The sequence below is a fragment of the Musa acuminata genome, chromosome BXJ1-11, assembly GCF_036884655.1.
Source record: "Musa acuminata AAA Group cultivar baxijiao chromosome BXJ1-11, Cavendish_Baxijiao_AAA, whole genome shotgun sequence".
NCBI lineage: Eukaryota > Viridiplantae > Streptophyta > Magnoliopsida > Zingiberales > Musaceae > Musa > Musa acuminata.
In genome coordinates, this window is record NC_088337.1 from 21,498,219 (window position 1) to 21,514,643 (window position 16,425).

General features: G+C 38.9%; 1 protein-coding gene across 1 annotated transcript; it reads left to right on the forward strand.

The window, feature by feature from the left end:
- Positions 1-8,394: 8,394 nt before the first annotated feature.
- LOC103971338 (mannose-6-phosphate isomerase 1) lies at positions 8,395-13,688 on the forward strand. Its single transcript, XM_009385331.3, has 5 exons — positions 8,395-8,945; positions 9,152-9,319; positions 10,530-10,739; positions 11,997-12,263; positions 13,046-13,688. The coding sequence occupies exons 1-5, from the start codon at positions 8,634-8,636 to the stop codon at positions 13,364-13,366; spliced, it is 1,278 nt and encodes a 425-aa protein (XP_009383606.2). The 5' UTR covers positions 8,395-8,633; the 3' UTR covers positions 13,367-13,688.
- Positions 13,689-16,425: the final 2,737 nt, after the last annotated feature.

A 16,425-nucleotide genomic window follows, 5' to 3' on the forward strand; every position in this document is an offset into this window, starting at 1 on the left:
TCAACCCTGCCACCTACTCCACTGAGTAGCAAAGGTACAACACCACGTACTGCCTGCTTCGTTCCTTGGTCGTGCACTCTTGCATGACCCGAAGTCCTTCACTTTTGGCTATCTTGATGAGAAGCTCGTTGACACCGATCTTACGAAGTTCCTTGGCCTTTGCCCTTCAGCCTTGTCTCGGTACTTGGAGTTTGCCTCTACATGCTCCACCTCCTCAGCCCCTTTCACGAACAAGCGCTCTCCCTCCATGAGAGGAAGGGATCAATGACTTTCATGGAAGTCCCGCCTTTGTGGTACCATGACACTACTATGCCCATGGCCCTACTATCTGTCACCTTACATCTGCATCCCTTTTCTTCATGATTAGTAGATATGTCTCTATGGCACTCCTCCGAGTCCACCTCTATTCTAACTGATGTTTGATTTTGGGTAGCTAAGTCCCTCTGGACTCATCGTCGCTTTCTCCCCCCTTTTGACCCCCTGCTTCAACACCTTTGTGTTATCTAAGCAGCTCCCTTTGGTCGATAGAAAGGTAGATTGCAACTCCCATGTATGGCCTCTACCATCACGTTGTAGGGTTTGCACCGATTCTGTTCTCCTTAGCTTCCTTGGTAGCAACGTTCGCTTACTCGACTTTGTCCTCTGACTTATCGGGCTCCCTTAAGCGAATATGGGCTCTAGAGCAGTCCAACTCTCCAGCTACTTCGGTTATACCTCTGCATGATCAAGTCCCTCCCATGGGACTCATTGGTACTTGCATTCGAACTTTTCTCTTAGTGGAACACAGCCCCTATATACTGATAACCAAGGCTTTCATCCGATGCAAAACTCAATGCATGTACGGAAGACCCGCATCTGCGGTACCATAGCCTTCACTCCTTGAATCCATAGCCATTCTTGCCATTGTATTGTTCACCGAATTGAAGCTTCCAGTAGCTCCTAATTATACCTCCGTATGATATAGTCTCTCATGGGACTAGATTCGTGTGTATCGCATTGCCACGAACTGTTCCACTACGATCCGCTACCATGTCGCCTCCTAGTGATATCTTCATTGCATTCTGATCCTTGTGGGATGAACTCGAATTGTAATCCCTCCATGTATGGCCTTTGCCAATACATCGTTGGGTTTCTTCCAACTTCGATTTTGTTTGCTCCTTTGGCAATCGACCTTCATCCACCCGCTCTTAGGTTACACCTAGATGAAGCACCGCTTTAGGACAGTCTGTCACCTAGTAGCTCCCGAAGTCCACTGACTTGGCTGAAAATAGTGCACCATTGTCTGGATCCTAGGCCTTTGCCCCACCAACACAATCTCCGTTGTGCACCACTTCCTTCATAGCAACTTGAATGGCAACACTATAGTATATTCTTCAAGAGTACTCGCCTCCGCATCCTCTTGCCCTGTGCCAAGGTCTTTTGAACCCAACTTTGCCTCTGCAAGTTAAGTCACCTTAGCTCTTCCATCAAATGCTTCTCCAAGATAAGGTGCATGTGCCCAGAAACTCCCTTTGTCTTTGGCACCATACAAGATGAGCCCGCTCCATCAGAATGAAGGACCCATGGAACAACATGATCCTGCTCTTGCCTTTGCAAGAGTTCATGTCCTTGACCTTTGTCCAAGGAAAGCTCTGTGCCTCCGCTCCATATCCCATCTTCTATGCCAGCTCCCTTCATGCGGATTGGGTACTTCGCTAAGTTATACCCAAGTTGCTCCACTCCTCGTTTTGTATTGAGTTGACGGTGGCCCTCACGCCCACCTTTCCATGGGTCAGCCCTTCCTTGAGTCTGATCTCCATGTCAACTTTAAGTGTGCCTTCATTTGTGTTGCTTTGGGTCACTACCCCACTTGATCTCGCAATGCATCCACCAATGTATTCTCTTAAGTGAGATCATGTGACGACTCCTCGCTGCTCGCTCGGTCCATTAAACTTTATGAAGTTATTGTTTTTGAGGTACTACTCCTCAACATGTGTGGTTTATTGCACATGATTCTCCCTCTAGAGAGCCAGGACTTATCCCTCTTGGATATCTATCCCGTTGGAGCAATATCTCTCTTTGTTTCCTTCTCTCTAAAAGTTTCGGAGACCACCATCCCCTTAAACTACTCCGATTTGCTAAACAAACTGTGCATTGTTCTGCCTTCTACAAATGCACTTGCTAGATTGCGACTCCATGTCAATACAGCCCTCGCTGCACCACTCAAGGCCTAGTAACATGCTGAACTCGCTGCACACTTCAGCCTCCTATAGACGTATCCTTCTCATATCGAAGAGAAAGTTTCAATGCTTTATGGCATCGAGTTTCGATCACATTGGGATGACCACGAACATTCCATTGTCTGCATATAAGCCCTTGCATGAGTATCGAATTCTTCGAGTTAGTAATTCCCCTCACCTCGCTTGCCTTGAGCACCATCAAGTATAGTTGTCAACGTCGAGCCGTAGCTTAAATTTAGTCATCCCAATCTTTGTGCGCTACACATTCTTCCAAGCTTGCTTGTTCTCGTGGTGCCTCTTACATGAAGGGTTACCCATTCCTCTGAATACTACTCTCAGATGCCCGCTCCTCCAAGCGACTCCTTTTCCCTACATCTCCATGCTCGTTTTCTCTCAAACGGTCGTGCATATGCTGACTACCTTCAACGCAGCCCCGCTAGGACCCCACATTTACATGCTAAGTGTTTCTATGAGTGCTTGTCCCGCTCTAATACCATATGTCACGGACTTAGCTGGTTTTGCCTAAGTCGTGCGGCACCTTTGCGTGTCCGTCCATAAAGGTCAACCTCCTCGAAACCTCCCATGGTCCCTTAGGACCTACAAAAGAGAAAACGCCTCACTCGGGATCTACAAGCAAACATTTTCGAAAACACTTCATAGCCAATGCAAATTACAAATACACTTTACAAGCTTTGAACAATTCCATAAAAAAAAAGTCAAAATAGTCCACTATAGATCGAGTATCTCTCATAAGTGTCTACATGACACTACCTTTATTTACAAACGGTCACCAAACCCAACTAAAATGAGGCTATTAAGCTTTTGATCGTCCCTCTACATGCTGTGTAAAGCATGAACAAATAAAAAGACACGAAGATACATAAGTATTACATTAAATATTCTATTTAGAATTTTATTCGTGACATTATGTTATAAATATCAAAGGGCCTGATGTATCGATATTTAGCAAATCACCTATCATGTCTCATGCATCCATTTTTAACAAAGGCATGCAGAGGACTCCTATTTTTGATGTAAACAATATTTTTGGGATTCCCAAGATGAACATTGCCCTTTATAATGAATAAGCTCTTACCTCGAAGTGCAATATGAATAAAATAATATGAGGTAATCAACCAAGACTCAACATGAACTTTTAGTTAGCTTGGAAACGAAGATGTGTCAATTGGGCATGTAAAATCAGTATGACATCTAAAAGAAATATTCTTTCTTTAAAGTATTTAATTTTCTATAATCAACGATGGTTATAGAATAATTGAATAATTATTATAAAAGAGGGATACACCTGGTAAATTTTTAGGTGAATATTTAAAACTCATTATGAACTCTTGAACTTCCTTGGGCCTTTTTAATGTGATATGAACAAATACTAACTTTCTTGTTGGCCATGCCTCCAATATAAATCTTGTAGGAAATATTTGAACCGAGATTGAAAAGTTGAAAATTTTTTGGATTCCAAAGAATTTCACCTCTAAACAAATGATCTCATAGATTTCATCAAAGACTCTCAAGGTGAACATTTTCCTTGGTTAGGCTTTCAGATGTCACTTCACTCCAAGACAGACTTCTTTTTCAATTCTAAACGTGGCAAGATTTGGAAAACCAGGCCATATCGGGTCAGCTATGGTTTATCGGGTTGATGACCGGAATTAACACTAATAAATATTTTATTCTTTTTTTTAGTTTGAACCTTGTCCTTGTATTCATGCAATCTGCAATGAACAAAATATTATACTATTTAAGCTAACAAGTTAAAGTTAACATTCTGTTTGTTTACATATAACTGAATAGCTTTCTAAATTACTTTCTTATCAATTCCATTTAAGTGCACGCTTCTTTATTTAGGTGCACACCTTGCCTCACGCCTAGTGCTAGGTTCCAAGAGACCTTAGCACCTTAGCACTTCTTGAGACTTTAATAACTTCTGTTTTAACTTTTCCTTCTCCCAAGATCTATATTATCGGCTTTAATCCAGCTCATATATAATTCATCGATTGATCAAACGATATGTAGATATATAACTAGCCAAAGGAAGGAAAGCTGAAGTCATTTTGTGTTGCATATGTAGATTTTAGTGGGATGAATTGTTAACCTTATCATTTGTCAACATTAATGGAATATTTATCTAAGCCTCGGCCTGGTGGTTTGTTCTGCTCTTTATCTTGAAGAGGTTCTGAGTTTAAGTCCTTGTGGAGGGTTTTATAACCTGGTAAGTATATTGGGGGGATCCCTTATGACCTTTCTGAAAAAAATATGAAAGGAAAGATTCTAATGGTCATTTGCCTTTGGCATTGATATTGCATAGTCCTATTGATTCATGATTTTTCCATGATAAATTTGACTTGATTTTGTTTATGGACCAAGGGTTTTATTTTTTTAGAAAGTACTCTATATGATTCTTCATATGTCCTCACTAAGTTAATCTTCTTCACTTGGTTTGTTCAGGTTCATGTGTCTACTATTGTGGCATTGAAGAGAGCAGATGTTGTGATTCGTTGACCTAAAGATAGCAATCATGTTCTTCTCCTTGTTAATGGGACCTATCAGTGATGATGATGAGGGATCAATCTTGCCCCTGACAGTCAGACTGCTAACTTGTTTTTGTTCTTGACTCGAAGTAAGTCTCACTGAGTTGCATTTACTTTCTTCAGTGGTTTGAGTCTTACTGGGTAGCATTTGCTTTCTTCAGTGGTTTCTTTAGCTTTCAATCGCAAATATTGTACATATTATGTTTGGATCTTTTCTTTGGCTTGATATGTCAGACAGAAATAACTAGTTGGGATGAGCTCTTGATCTTGGCAAAGTTTGTATCTCTTGGAATTGGTTCAGAGATATAGTCATTCTCATTTCTTCTTAGAGTAGTTTCTATCTAATGTGCTGATTGGGGATTCAGGATGACCAAGCTGAGTTACAGTTACACCTTGACATTTCTGTTATTTAGACTGGCAAGAATGCCTTGCAATTTAAACGACCCCATTTTGGATTAGAGATCAAGTGTGTCAGCAGTTTGGTCTTTCTTGTTATATGTTGGTCAGATAACTGCAGTGCCCTTTCTTTACTGCTCAAGATGATCGATCTCTAGCAGTGGAATCAAGATCGCTAACCATTGTTGTTTAATATTATTTGAAACTGAAAGAAATCCTATTTCATCCTTTGATCTGATTGCAACCATGATCTCTTCTGGATGTTCTTTAAACTGCTCAAGGAACCATAAACATAACAAAATGCTTCAGAGCTTACAGCAGTGCTGTGCTGGTTAGTCATTGAAGGCTCTCTCCTCTACCAATCTAAATGTCCATAAATGACTTAATGTGCAAGCAGGTTTGTTCTTTGATCAGTGTCTTCCACTTCATCTCCTGAGTCGCTGAAATCTGGCTCTATCTGACAGTGTTTGATTTCTTCAACCTTGGTTTCAGTTTCTTATTGATTAGTTGAGTTTTTGGACCATGTTTGTGTCTTCCTTGGTCTAAAGCTGAAACCTCTCTCTTTGATACAGAAAGGAAGAAACCTTGGACCATAGACAACCTACTACAGGTATGTTCTTGAGAGGCTAGAAGTTGGACTCTTCTTGATGTGATCAGGCTTCTGCATGATTCTTGTGGCACAAAGTGGATGACGTACAGGCTCGTGAAACTGATTCCCATTATAATGGTCTTCAACTCTCAATTTCTTGATGGTGATGACCACAGCCTAAGGATTTGATGAAATCCACAACTTTCATGATATCAACTGTCTTCACAGAAGAATGATATTATATGCTGCCGAAAAGGACTCCTTTTGCACATAATTGAATGGTGTTCCTGATTTGTGGGTCAGCAAAAGGGCTGCAAATGAAAAGATTGGCTCAATATTGGACTAAATATGCAAGCTTATATCAAAGCCTTAAGGGTCCAATGAAAGGATTTGTGAGTTCAAGAGCTGATATGATGATGAGACACATGTTTCCTCTTCTTCTTAATATGCTGATAGCCTGATGCCAGAGTTTGTGAATTAAAGAGGCCAAAATGTTGACAAGGCAACTATTTCCTCCTTGTTCTTGGTGATCAGGTGATGGTAATATGCTGATCGGCTGCCAGCGTTCATGGATAAACCTCATTCGTTTACTTGGGATGGGTGGCATATGCTTGGCTTCGCAGTAAACCACATCATTTTTGCTTGCTATGGGGGAAGCACCTTCTACAATTAAGGTGGGCGAACTTTGGATCCACCATTGTTATGATGTGGCCTTTCCTCGCTTTCCATGCCTCCACATGTGATGTCTTGGTCATATATGACAAGGTCAGTAAAGGTTTTATAATCTCTCAAGTTCCATAACCAATAACATACTCTAAAACTTTACAAGGAGACAGATTCCAAGTCCTAGAAAGAAGAATCAATGTGTGCTCTTTATAGGTATTACAGTTAATAGGTATGATCACTCAACTTCCATAACCAATAAATAATATGCTCTCAAGACTTTTGGAGGAGAAAGATTCCAAGTCTTAAAAAGAGGAATCAATTATATTGCCTACAGTTACAGGTATGATCACTCAAGTTCCATAACCAATAATATGCTCTCAAACTTTTGGAGGAGAAAGATTCCAAGTCCTAAAAAGAGGAATCAATTATTGCCTACAATTTTTTAAATGCTTGCAAGTAGGAACAACTGTTGCAAGTTATAAGTATAGGTATTACAGTCTTTGCTACTCATGGTTGCAATTAAAACAGAGGAATAATATGTGAATAGACAATATTTGGTAGGATGAAAAAATAAAAATAAGTTTGACTTAAGAATCCAATGTAGGTGCAATATTTGACGTTTCAAACATGTAGATTTCAGTTCGATGTAAACACATAGTAAAAGTGGCTTACACGGAGGCAATAAGAAGTATAAGATGGACTATTTGCTGTAAAGAAGAAACCCTTTTTGCGGATAATTAAATATCTCCAAGTGAACATATATACCACATTTTTTATATATCAAGACCACATGTCCCTGTGTTTCTGAAAATAAATATAAGAACAATCTTGAGCCCTGAACTTTGGTTTTTGAAATGTATTTGACATGATAAATATTTTTTCCTCATTAATTTTTTTTGTTAAATCCTACCATATAGCTCAGTCAGTTCTGATATAATAATTAATTCACTCACTGGATGAGTTTGGACCTTTGATCAAAATGTTTAATCTTAGTTCAACTAGCACATCCATAAAATCCTTATAATCCAATTTTACTCTTTGATGGCTAAGTAAATTGAGATCAATGAATAATATTTTTTTCACTTAGATATATCATCATGCTCAGTAACTTGATTAAATTAAAATTATTACATCAAAATATTTAAATTCGAATTAATAATGTTATACCTATTAAGTCGTTATAATCCAATTCAATACGGTGAGGGCATCATATTTACTGTCAAGGACATGTAAAATGCAAGGTAGGTGGGGCAAATACTCAGACACGTTTGTCAAATATTAAATTAAAACCTATGCACATTGGATCACTCGACTCATCGTATTTAACTTGGGGTGGGTTTCTCTTCCTTAGAACATCTCCAAAGGTATCTCGAGTTAAACTAATAAAGTATTATGCATTACAACACCACCATACTGCTTATTTAAAATATAATCTAACATCTTAATTATTAGAATATCTCCATAAATATCATCAAAGTATTAAATATTAGCTCTTTTTTTAGACGTGAAAAAAATTATTTCATGTATCTGTAGGATGAATTGGATGTGATTTGTTTGTACCTTTTTTTTTTTTTTCCTTCTACATATTGATATTTGGAATATTGTGCAGATTAACATGAAACGAAACGCCAGAGCTGATGACGTGAATCAACACACGTCCAAACAACTCTATCCGCACGAATCGTAGAACAGACAGCTTCGTTCATCTAGCCGTAGGATCAGCGCACGGGACACCCGTGACCCAACGTCATGTCATCAGCCGTTCCTTTACGATCCAACGGGCAGCATAGTGGTTTCGACGTGGCACACATCGGGATGGATCGTGCGCAGGTTATTTGGTAATTTTTGAGATCGATGAGGCCGAGAGGTTGATCCAGCAATCACTAGAAGTCATACCCGTTTAAGACGGCGTCACCGTCACGTTCTGTTACAAGCTCGTCGAGTCGTCTCGCACGTCTCGGTTCGGCTCGGTGAACGCTATGTTTATTACGAAGGAATCGATACGGCTGGCGGCTTCGAGCGGAGCTCGCGGACCGGCCTCGTGGGTCTCTCACCACATACCATCTCCGTCCATCGGCCCCCGTCCCTCCCGTTTCCTTCTCGGCATTAAAACCCTCGCGACCAGCGCTCGCCATTGGCGGACAGAAGCCTTTCTCGCCTTCGCCTCTTCTTGCCGGCTTCTTCTAGTGTTTGACGGCTCGTGGTAGGGTAGAGATGGCGATGGAAGCGTCGCAGAGGCCGTTGCGGTTGCGGTGCTCGGTCCAGAACTACGATTGGGGCCGCTTTGGGGAGGAATCGACAGTCGCACGGCTGTTCAGGCGGAACTCCGGTAAGGAGATCGAGTTGGGTCGGCCCTACGCCGAGTTCTGGATGGGCACGCACGAGTCTGGCCCCTCATTCGTGGTGGCCGCGGAGGGATCGGGAACGAAGGCGGTTACGCTCAAGAAGTGGACTGGGGCGAACCCTGGTGCTCTGGGGAATAAGGTCGTGGAGAAGTGGGGGAACGACCTTCCGTTCTTGTTCAAGGTTGCTCCTGTGCTCCAGCGTCTCTCTTTTGTGCCTGTTGCTCTTTCAGTTGGATTTGACGTAGTTTATTCTCTGATTCTGATTTTGTTTCGTAGCGTTCTGTTGATAAAGTAGGCATCTTTCATCTTTTGGTGTCGAAGTAGGCTGTTGGAAGTTCTTGGTCATTAAATTAATGCTCACTTTTGTTGCCGGTGGATGGGGAATAGATCTTATCAGTGGCAAAAGCGTTGTCCATACAAGCGCATCCCGATAAGGAGTTGGCGAGGATGCTACATAAGATGCGGCCGAGCGTTTATAAGGACCCCAACCATAAGCCAGAAATGGCGATTGCTCTAACCGAGTTCAAGGCGCTATGTGGTTTTGTCAGCATCGAGGTACATATGTAATTTTTCTCTGGTTGTAGTTCAAAATCTCTGGATTGCTTTTTGCTCGCCTCGTCTTTTAGTAGTAAAGGTAGCCTCTTTGATGATCTTGTTGTACTCTAATGCTTACTTTTTTTTCCTGTTGTCCCTTTTCTAGATGGAAATCTTTTCTTGTCACTCGTTCATGGAAAAGAAAAAATGGAGGTTTAGATTTTTTTTATAGATGTACATTTGGGAAGAGTTGAAGTATCTAAAGCAATCCCTTACTATACTGTATAAATGATGAAGATAACAGATGGTGGAAATTCAGCAAATTCAACCTGTTTCTTATTGAAAAGCTTAAAATATGATGTTCGATGATTGTAATTACCATTATGATCTTTACCGAATTGGTTATATGATCAGTCATGTAAACTTATTGGTTTAAGAATGTAAGCTGCACTAAAATTTTCCTTTTTCCTTCTTTTATTTCACATTCATTACTTTTGCAATGCGAGAATTTTATTATGCTATCATGGTGTTTAACGGGCTCAACAAGTAGATGGACATGTGAACCTCATTCTATTTTCATTGTTTGTACTATCGATGCTATTGTTTGCACCTACCAATACACCTTACCAACTCTTGGTATGCATTGATCTAACTGTTTAATGTAGTCTTTTGTTCATGTGATTTCTAGCTTATATTACTTTGGCATGCTTGCCAATATTGAACTATATATTATTGCCCCCTTGCCTCTTAGATATGCTCTTATGGGGCATATTCCCTTATATTTTGATGTTAGTACAGAACCAATCCTGAATGCTTATACGACTTTCAGTCTTTTCAATGAATCCTAAAGCCTCTTATAGTTTCAAGTGGTGGTTAGATATTATTTTATTTGTGGTTTATGGCCTTTCTTTCTCTTCTTGCCAAATTTTAATCACAAGGACCTTCATAATACTTTCCGCATTTGCTTTCTGCTTTTCAGAAAGAAATGTGACTGCATTATGTGAAGAAGTCTGTAATTTCGCTTCTGTGCTGTATTGAACTGTAATGCTTAATCAAGTTCTTCTATATCATATGAAGAATAAGCTTCTTCCTGTGTCATCTTTAATTAGTAAGTTTTATCTATGATTTTTTTTTCTACAATTCATTTTGATACCTAGAAATAGAATCTATTTGTAAGATAGTGAAACAAGACGCGGAATATTGTGTTCATGGTCATCTTGTGACTGTTCAGGAGCTTAAGGATGTACTTGTTGCTGTACCGGAAATTACACAGCTGCTTGGCAATGATGAGGCAAGCAAAATTTTAAGTCAGGATCTAAATGGATATGTGGATGCAAAATCTTTTCTGCAATTAGTCTTCACTAAGCTTATGACAGCAAGTAAAGAGGCTGTATCAGAACTGGTTTCTAAATTAAAAGCTCGTTTGGACCTTGAAAATAAGGTATACTCTGGTGTGCAAACTTTATATTTGCTTTTGAAATTATGTAACTAGAGGACAATGATATGAATGTCTCTATGTCACTTTGGTAATTGCCAATTGCCTTCTGATCCAATACTTCTCAATGAAAATTAAGTACAGTTTCCATATGCCAATAACTAAAAGTAAAATTTTAATTAGATGATGTTTATCCTTGTATTTTGTCAGCTTTCAAAATTTATAGTTTCACTCTTAATTTTGTTCATTTTCACTCTCAAGTTATCCATATTTGCACATGCCATCTGGCTAACCAAATGCTAACGTAGGTGCATATTCCATCTTTTTTTTGTCAACCAGGTTTTAGTCCTTTATTTTTTTGCAAGTTTTAAAACTGTAGTGGAAATTTAGGTCGTGACTCATTTGCTCATATAATTGTCAACTTGGTTTTGTTCATGTCATTGCAACTAAGCCGCCACTTTGCTGTTAAAACATAATATAGATGCTTTTATTTTACTATTGGCATTTTTTGGAAGTGTTTTTTGTGTTGTGTTGCAGTTAAAGCATTTCAACTGGATAATACACAGATACATGTATGTTATGTATCTGATCTATACTGGATTCTATAATTATATCATATTTGTTATATGTCACAATGCAAGTTCCTCTTTTCTCCATGCATCCATCCAACAGCAGCAAGCAAGGCTCATAGTAGCAGCTACAGCGCAAACATGGGCCTGGACACATCTTACAGCAGTTGAATCTGCTATACTACTGGAATTAAAAGTCCAGTTGAGTCTGCTGTACAACTGGAATTAGAAGTCCTATGACTCCTATGGGCGGCAGATGAAGTCTCATTACTCCTTTCACTGCATGGACAAGGATCAGCGGCCTTTGGCCAATCTTACAGTCTTTCAGACTCTTCTGAAGACTGATTTTCCTTCACTGCAGTGTCCAAGCACCTGCAGCCAAACAAATAAATGGGCCCCAGATCAAGGACTGGCCAGGGAATGATAGAGGGAGAATAACAATAATAACAAGAGTGTTTTGGTGCTCTTTATTCATAATCTAATGTAGGTCTTCAAACTCATCTTTAAATGATCCTTTTTGCGTAAGATTGTATGTATCATAATTTTCTCCCCAGACTGATTTGATTAGTTATTGTTGAAACATTTTTTTTCTAGCTGCTTTAGAGCTGAGACTATTAAATACTTTGCAACTCTTTCCCAGTTTCTGTTGTTACTCAAATGTTGCAATTTTAACTAGTTTCATTACTTCTACTAGATTAGGACATTAACTGAGAAAGAACAGCTTGTATTACTTCTGGAGAAGCAGTACCAAGCTGATGTTGGGGTTATAGCAGCCTTCTTGTTCAATTATGTGAAGCTCAGCCCAGGTGAAGCACTGTATATTGGTCCAAATGAACCCCATGCTTATATTTCAGGCGAATGCATCGAATGTATGGCGACATCAGACAATGTTGTGCGAGCTGGACTGACACCCAAGTACATAGACAAGCAAACTCTTTGTTCAATGCTGACATACAAACAGGTCTGGTAACTTCTAAATAGAAAATTCCCTTTCTAAATAACAATAACTTATACTAATTCCTGGGTTATAAAATAACTTATGTGCATTTACTATTGTTGATAACTAAGAAAAGGTGATACATGTCTATATGTTTAGCAAGATCACTTATATAAATTTCGAAACTGGGCTACTATTTTGCTCCTGCAATTTTCTTTGAAGAGATTAATTTGAAAGAGCTTAGTGATCAAAATGTCTCTAGTGATGTTGATTTACTTTTTGTTAGTGCTTTCTGACCTTCTTTCTTAGTCTGGAATAGGTGGTTGCTATGACAATATTGAAGCTAGGCCTTTGAAACTTTTAGATTTATACAAAGTTTGATTGCACAGACGGTGTAGGATGATGCAGCAAGGTGAAATAGTTCCGTACTTAGCTATGTAGTAGCCTCATTCTGCAAAAAATTGCTGATTATTTTTTTCATTGAGGTGGGTCAAAAGGAAAGTCATTAGCGTGTAGCAAATGTTGGAAAAATTATGTATTTGTCGGATGAGTATATTTGGAGATGATAGAGCATGATGAACCACATACATATAAATAGCCTAAATAGGATGTTGGTGTCTATTAGATTGATCGTCCATGTGGGATATGTAATAAGTTTGTTTATCATTTTGCTTATAGAATTGCACTATGAATAAAGAGCTTCCTGTTCACCGTAAATATTTATCGATCTACTTTATTTGATTCGACTACAGAAATTTTGTTCCTGTATGATAAGCTAGTAATATTATTCATGTGAACTTGTGCAGGGCTTTCCTGAAATTCTTCGAGGGAGTCCCATAAACCCTTATGTATCACGGTTTAGACCTCCATTCGATGAGTTTGAAGTTGATCGATGCTTACTTCCGTCAAAAGAATCTGTTGAGTTCTCTGCCATACCAGGACCATCTATTTTTGTTGTGGTGGCTGGGGAGGGCAGAATGGAGGTAAGTTCTGTGGTTGAGGAACTGAAGATAATGGAGGGGGATGTGTATTTTGTGCCTGCTCAAACTGAGATTAGACTAAGTGCTTGTGCTGATGGACTGATCAAGCTGTATCGAGCTGGAGTGAACAGCAGGATATTTGCTTAATGCATGCTTCAATTTTTAGCAGTGCAAGGTTATTAAATATTGGGAGTCGCACATTCATTACGGTATGAGATATAATCTAGTAGTTCACTTGTGTTATTAAGTAATAAAAGAAAAGCATAGTCGATGTCTATCAGAACAACTAATATGTTGGCCGTCATTGCAATCTGCAGACCATCTTGTTCAACATATTTGATAATTTTCTACGGAAAAAATGAAAAACTTTTGTTATTATTATAACTCCAGATTCTTTTTGTTCAAGACATTGATAGTTTCTGATAGAAGGGAGAAAAAGGTTCATTCATGTGTATGCTTCAGTGTTTAAGTGCAAGTTGTCCGCTTCGCCAATATATTATTAGATCTGAATTTCTTCTCTGTTCAAGTGGTGTTATTGGAAAATATGAATCTAGCAGATCTTTTACTGGTACAAATGGAATTTTGAATAATTACTAAAGGAAAAGGTTGTATAGGTTTAGTGAGCAATATGGCTATTGTTATATTAGCTCATCTAGTCTGTCACCATTTTCACACTTAAATATATATTAATATAAAATAAATAATATCAAACTATTTTTTTTTAAATCAGATCTAACTATTTTAGTCATAAAAAATAATTAACTTTGTATTCCATTTTTAAGATCTCGAATTAGTAGTCCTTGATGAGTGACGATTGGAATTTGATGCATGTTTGTTAAGTTTTTTCTCTTCTCTTTTACATGTGCCAGGGAAAAATGTTATTATTGATGCAGCTAATCATATGAAATGATGACACGTATAAAATGATATATATATATTTTATTATATTATTTTAATATTTTATTATTTTATATTATTTATTATATATTATATTATTTATTATTTTATTATTTTATATTACTTATTGTATGAATATATTATTATGTTTATGGATTTGTGCAATAAGAATCGGATCGTGATGAAATCAAGATAATGAAACCGATTTACTTTTAAACACAAACCTTAAATAATCTCGGTCATAAGTTATTCGAGAGGGACATCGAGATAACTAGACAGACTAATGTACTATATATATGTCGATATGATGAAGGCGGTTGGTCTCGTAGCTACTCGTGTGAGGATACTAGGGATATAGTGCAGGTGCATATTGGAGAATGAGTTCACTGATTAATCCGCTTACGAAATGCTGGATGGTTGATGATGTCTTATTATCAGATATCGATTCTGTCATCCTAGTGGTGTATCTTGTCCTTAGACTTAAGACATCAAGGATGTCCTATATGAGTACTCAACTATTTGATACCGGACTTATAGGCCTATAAAATTTTAGATTTAACACAATCGATCATCGGGAGTGATGGTCAACATTTCAAGGGCTATTGAGTGTCTATAGAAGATCATCCGCTCTTAGTATCATGAAAGGAATATCTCATGTGTTCTTACTTAAACAAATCTATGACTAGGGTCGTTCGGATTGAGAGAGAAAGAGTTTTCTAGGAGAATCCGATTAGAGTGAGACTCGAGTAGAAACTGTATGGGCTTGACAGCACTATACTTGGTATACAGTCTTTAGGGTATTAGATGAATGAGGGACTATAGATACACGGTAACTGAGGATAGACAGATCCAACGGATTATATTCCCTTATATCGTTTAAGAACTACAGCGTAGTGGCCTAGTACGTCCGTAGTCGATGAGTTGAGTGAATTATTATGAAGATAATAATTCATTGAGCCAAAAGGAGTTCTGATAGGAATGACTCACGGCCAACTCGATATTGGGCTTATAGGGTCACACATATATGGTAGGTGTTGCAATGAGTAGAGGTTCAGATGTGAGATATCCGTTGGAGCCCATATCTTATTGGATATCCAATAAGCCATTGAATTATTGGATCATATGGATAAGATCCAATAAGAGCCAATAAGAGATTATTGGGTAGAGACCCACTAATCTAAGAGGCTTCGGTAGTTGGATGGAGATCTAGTACCCTATTGAATCTCGGATTTTGATGATGAAAGCAATTGATGAGTTAACGATCTAATTTACGTTTTGAGTGACGTAGGACTAACTTCGATCAGAAAAGATAAATTGATTAAAGTAGGAGGAATCAGAAGTTAGGTCGAAGTGAAATATGTCAGGAGATTGGTCGTTGAGCCGAAGGATTGGTTGATGTACCGGTAGAAGGACTTCATGCCATGAGTTCAGGCATCAGGCCGAAGGATCAGACATTGTGCCAAGAAGATCGGAAATTGTAGGAGTCAATATGTTATTTTGGTAATATGCCGAAGGAGAGGATGATACGTCGAAGGATCGGACGAAGTGCCGGATGAACTAGTGACATGTCGGACAACATAGGATTCATGCTTGTAATCATGTGTCTAGATCGAGTTAGTTTAGGTCTTATTGAGTTGGTATTGGGGTGAAACAATGCTAACTCAATTATGGGCCAATTGAGCCTAAATCAGGGCTGAATTGGGTTTGTTGTTTGGCCCATTCAGTGACTTGCAGTAGGGTCTGACGGTGGTATCGCCCAAATAAAGTCTCCCAGACTGTGTCAGGTGGTAGTATCGCCAGACTGGGCGATGGTACCGCCCATTGTTAGTGTGTCAAGCGATAATACTGCTAGTCTAGGTGGTGGTACCGCCAAGTGTCAGAACTAACAAGCAGTAGTACCGTCTAGTATTGGCGGTGGTACCGATAGTACCCCAAAATCTCGGAGAGTTGAATTTTGGCTCCATTTTTTGAAGTCATTTGGGGCCTATAAATACCCCACTCATCCCTACTTAGTAAACACATGAACTTAGAACATAAATTGGGGAAAACGTTATTGTAATCTTGAGAGTTCCCCTCCTTTTCTCTAAATGTGTAATTTCTGTTTAAGGGAGGGTTGAGTGGTTGTAAATGTTATCTCCTAAACCTGTGAAAAGGAGAAAATGGTTGTAAGAGGATAGTTGGTCTTCGTCCATTGAAGGAAGATCGTTAGTGGGTGCCGGTGGCCTCAATGGAGGAGGAATCAGGAGTGGACGTAGGTCACGACTACCGAACCACTATAAATCTGGTGTGGTCTCTTCTTTTCCATTTAT

Coding starts and splice junctions, on each gene's coding strand:
- LOC103971338 (XM_009385331.3), top strand. CDS start 8,634: ATGGCGATGGAAGCGTCGCAGAGGCCGTTGCGGTTGCGGTGCTCGGTC. Junction 9,320..10,529: donor GTGGTTTTGTCAGCATCGAG/GTACATATGTAA, acceptor GTGACTGTTCAG/GAGCTTAAGGATGTACTTGT. Junction 10,740..11,996: donor GTTTGGACCTTGAAAATAAG/GTATACTCTGGT, acceptor TACTTCTACTAG/ATTAGGACATTAACTGAGAA.